The 4,487-nt window shown below is 36.3% G+C and overlaps 1 protein-coding gene across 1 annotated transcript in view; it reads right to left on the bottom strand.

The window, feature by feature from the left end:
* Nucleotides 1-486: 486 nt before the first annotated feature.
* The window catches only part of LOC149135581 (uncharacterized), a 150,051-nt gene continuing 146,050 nt past the window's right edge, over nucleotides 487-4,487 (bottom strand). Inside the window, exon 2 of the mRNA XM_089353089.1 lies at nucleotides 487-962. Within this exon, the coding sequence (XP_089209215.1) occupies nucleotides 487-962 (476 nt within the window). The remainder of the gene's footprint in view (nucleotides 963-4,487) is intronic.

Consider the following 4,487-nt stretch of genomic DNA (forward strand, 5'->3'; position numbering starts at 1 on the left):
AATAAGATTTAATTGAATTATAAAATATATTCTTTGATTGATTTTTAATTAATCAATAACTCATTAATCATCTGTATAAAAGAATTTGGGAAACAAAAATATCAATGAGCAGAAATACTTTAGGGATGTATACAAATGTGGTAGTCTCACTTATGTAATAGGATGTACTGAACATTTTCAAACAACAGATTATTTAGTTAATTATTACACACAACCTTCCTTCATGTGTACTTCAAGCCCAAATATCAATAAGTAATGGAGATAACTAAGATGTTCATTGCTTTTACCTGCTGGCTTTGGCCCTAAGACAATGTATTTCTCTTGAAATGCACTACCTTTATTTTAATATTGAAAATAATTAATCACAAGGATTATATCAGTTAAACTTTTTCAATCACTTTATTACATACATGAGACAGTAAAATAATTAGTTTAATGTCACTTTTTGCAAAATTAAAATGAAATTTTAAAAAATGTCAAATTACATTAAACCCCAGAAACACCATTGATGATGCATCCGAGAGTATCCAAGAGTATCCATGAGATGTATCTTGGAATTAAGAAACTAAGAATGTATTTTAGCAAGACAAGGAATATTAAGAAAAGCTTACCCAAGACAAAGAGTGAGGCACCAACTTTCTCATCAGATATATTTAACATACAGGTGTAATTTCCAGCATCAGCGAAAGTCACAGACTTAACATGCAGTTCATAACCATTTGATGTACTGTATTTATTCTCATTAATATTTAACTGTTGAATAAATTCCATCCGATGAATTTCAACTTCCAGAATGGTTGTCGGTGCACCATTTAATGGTTGGAAACTCCAGGATATCAAAAATGGTTCCCAATCTCCTGGGCCTGAGAAGTTTGTGTCATACACTTTGCAAAAGAATGTTGTGTTTGATTTAACAGACACACCATGGTCTTTTGGTCCATCTATTACAAGGAATGCCAACACTGCAAATAACAAAAACAAAATTTAGTGGTATATAAAGATTTTAATCATCTGTTTTTCTTTTTTTAAATTACTAGGAAATAATTATAAATGATAGGTTATTCAAGTAAAATATATAAGGAAAGTTTTTGAGTAGATTCAATATCTATGATGGCACCACTCCCTGTGTAGGTGCCACAGAAAAAGCACCCATGCTGGGCCATGTAAAAAGCATCCAGCACACTCTGTAAAGTGGTTGGCATTAGGAAGGGCATCCAGCCATAGAAACTAAGCCAAATCAGACTGGAACCTGGTGCAGCTCTCCAGATTGCCAGCTCTGATCAAACCATCTAACCCATGCCACCATGGAAATTGGATGTTAAATGATGATGAGTGTGCTACCTGTCATAAAATGGGTAATGTTGGAAGTATATTTTTGCTACCATGGATATGAGAAAATAAAGTATACTTTAACTTTTAATTGAATTTCTTAGTGCTTACACAAAATGATGAAATGAATGCTAATTTATAAAAGAAAAATATTTATTATCTTAAAATATAATTAAAACAAATTTCTCATCTGCACAACTCCTCCCATAAATACACTGATATTTTACTCCCTTTCCTCATCCTTCCACCAAGCCTCATATGTGCACCCATTCTTCACCTCTTCTTTTATGCTAACACTGTGTCTCTCTTTTACTCTTTCTCTCTCTTCTGCTCTATAGCATGTAAAGTATGACTGGAGAGACATATGAACCAACCAACCAACATTTATACCATTATTATATTGAGATTAAAGGCAGTGAGCTGGCAGAATTGTTACCATATTGGACAAAAATGCTTAGCTGTATTTCTTCAGGCCTCTATATTTTCGGTTGAAATTTTACTTTTCATCCTTTCAGGGTCAATAAAATAAGCATCAATTAAACAGTGGAATCAATGTAATCGACTACCCTCTACCCCAAAAGTCCAAGCCTTGGGCCTATAATAGAAAAGATTATCATATAGAGATATTAGTTGGAAGAATTTATTCAAGTTGGAGTGGAGTGTTTTCTTGTTCTATCTGGCAAATTAGAACAAGTAGAACTAAGTGACTTGCTTAGGGAGCACAAAAGAAATGTTGTAATAGTAAGGTTTGATCTCATGGCCATTTAATTAAAAGAACCCCTTCTGACCTTTGAGTGAATGCAGTGTCACTTACTCTGATGCAATTAATCAGACCATATCACCAGTTTACATTTTACCTCCTCCCAAAGCAATCTATCCTAAGTATCAAAGGTCTTTCAAAAAGGCCATAGTGGTGAGGGTTAGCCATGTAACCCCACCCCACCGTCTCTCAAAGCTATCATAAATAAAACAAGAATCTATAATGTACAGTGAGTCTTTTAAAACCTACTTCCTGCAACTATATACTCATTTCTGAGAAATCAATATAATGTAATTCTTATTTGGAACAGTAATTGAACTGTGATTAATTGGTTTTAAAAGATTCAGTTCTCTTCTTTGACAGAGTTGACCCTTTCTTTTAATGAAGAAAGTGTCTACTTGTAAGGAAACAGCTCAAGACTTAAATGTCAATTGGTGAATAATGTTTATGGCAGACAATGACATTCACATTATGGTGTTAAAGTAAATAATATTGGTAGAAACAAAATATTCCTGAAAATCAATCAACAATTTTCTTCCACATTGATTTTTCACTTTGGAACATGACAACAAATATACAAGGGCAGAATATAGTCAATTGGATTATTTGCCATACTAGGATAAGAGTAGTCCATTTCACAGGTTTCCATACAGTTTCTAACTACCAAACTTTACACACAAGGTATTGAACAATGCAAGGTTAGGAGATATTTGCCAAAGTGCCACAGAAAGAGAATGAATTTGAAAACACATGGATGCCAAACAAACTTCTTAACCACATGAGAATAGCTGTGTGAAAAAGAGCCACACTCTAGTGGTTGAGGGAACCTGTGGAAGAGGTAGACCCAGGAAGACCTGGGATAAGGTGGTGAAGCACGACCTTCGAACATTAGGCCTCACCGAGGTAATGACTAGTGACCAAGACCTTTGGAAATATGCTGTGCGTGAGAAGACTCAGCAAGATAAGTGAGACCATAAGCCTTTACCAGGGGTGTAGCCAGCCCACTTATGCACACCTTTCCTTCATTGGACACTTAACTCTGTTTGTGAAGACCTGTTGAGGCAAGTGAAATCGGGATTGAACCAAATTCGACGACTGGCACCCATGCCAACCTCTCCTTCATTGGACACTAAACTCTGCTTGTGAAGATCTGCTGGGGCAAGCAAAATTGAAATTGTAATTGAACCAAATTCGATGACTAACACCCGTACCAGTAGAGTGCTAACAGCACCGTCTGAGCGTGATCATTGCCAGAGCAGCTGTCTGACTTCCGTGCTGGTGGCACGTAAATAGCAACATTTAAGCATGATCGTTACCAGTGTCGCCTTACTGGCACTTGTGCTGGTGGCATGCGAAAAAACATTCGAGCGAGGTCATTGCTAGTGCTGCTGAACTGGCTCCTGTGCAGGTGGCACGTAAAAAACACCATTTGGGCGTGGCCATTGCCAGTACTGCCTGACTGGCTCTCATGCCGGTGGCACGTAAAAGCACCCACTACACTCTCGGAGTGGTTGGCATTAGAAAGGGCATCCACTTGTAGAAACTCTACCAGATCAGATCGGAGCCTGGTGCAGCCATCTGGTTCACCAGTCCTCGGTCAAATCGTCCAACCCATGCCAGCATGGAAAGCGGATGTTAAACGAAGATGATGATGATGATGATTATACAAGGTGGTGAGCTGGCAAAATTGTTAGCATACTGGGTAAAATGCTTAGCAGTATTTTGTCCACTATTACATTCTGAGTTTGCATTCGACTTTGCCTTTCATCCTTTCGGAGTTGATGAAATGAGTATCAGTTGAGCATTGGGATTGATGTGATCGACTTACACCTTCCCTGAAATTTCTGGCTATGTGCCAAAATGTGAAATCATCATCATTATTATTATTATTATTATTATTATTATTATTATTATTATTATTATTATTATTAAGGTGGTGAGTAAGAAGAATTGTTAGCACACTGGGCAAAATGGATAGCAGCATTTTGTCCACCTTTGTGTTCTGAGTTCAAGTTCCACTGAGGTTAACTTTGTCTTTCATCCTTTTGAGGTCGATGTAATCAACTAATCCCCTACCCCCAAATTTCAGGCCTTGTGCCTATAATAGAAAGGATTATTATTATTATTATTATTATTATTTTTATCATTAATTATCATTATTATCATCATCATCATTATACAAACTGAAAACCAGACTGAACCACAGACGAGATGCAGTGGTGTATTTAGATAAAACCCTCTAAAACATCTAATGAAAAAATCAACAAATGCACATTACACTTGATTATTGTAGGGGTTAACAAGATAATTACAGGTAATCTATTGAATAGGGGAGGGGTTAATTTGATTAATTACACTTCCCATCCCATTCATATTCTCTTAACCTTCTCTTTCTCCC

This window comes from Octopus bimaculoides, chromosome 5 (genome assembly GCF_046866305.1).
Source record: "Octopus bimaculoides isolate indiv1 chromosome 5, ASM4686630v1, whole genome shotgun sequence".
Taxonomy (NCBI): domain Eukaryota; kingdom Metazoa; phylum Mollusca; class Cephalopoda; order Octopoda; family Octopodidae; genus Octopus; species Octopus bimaculoides.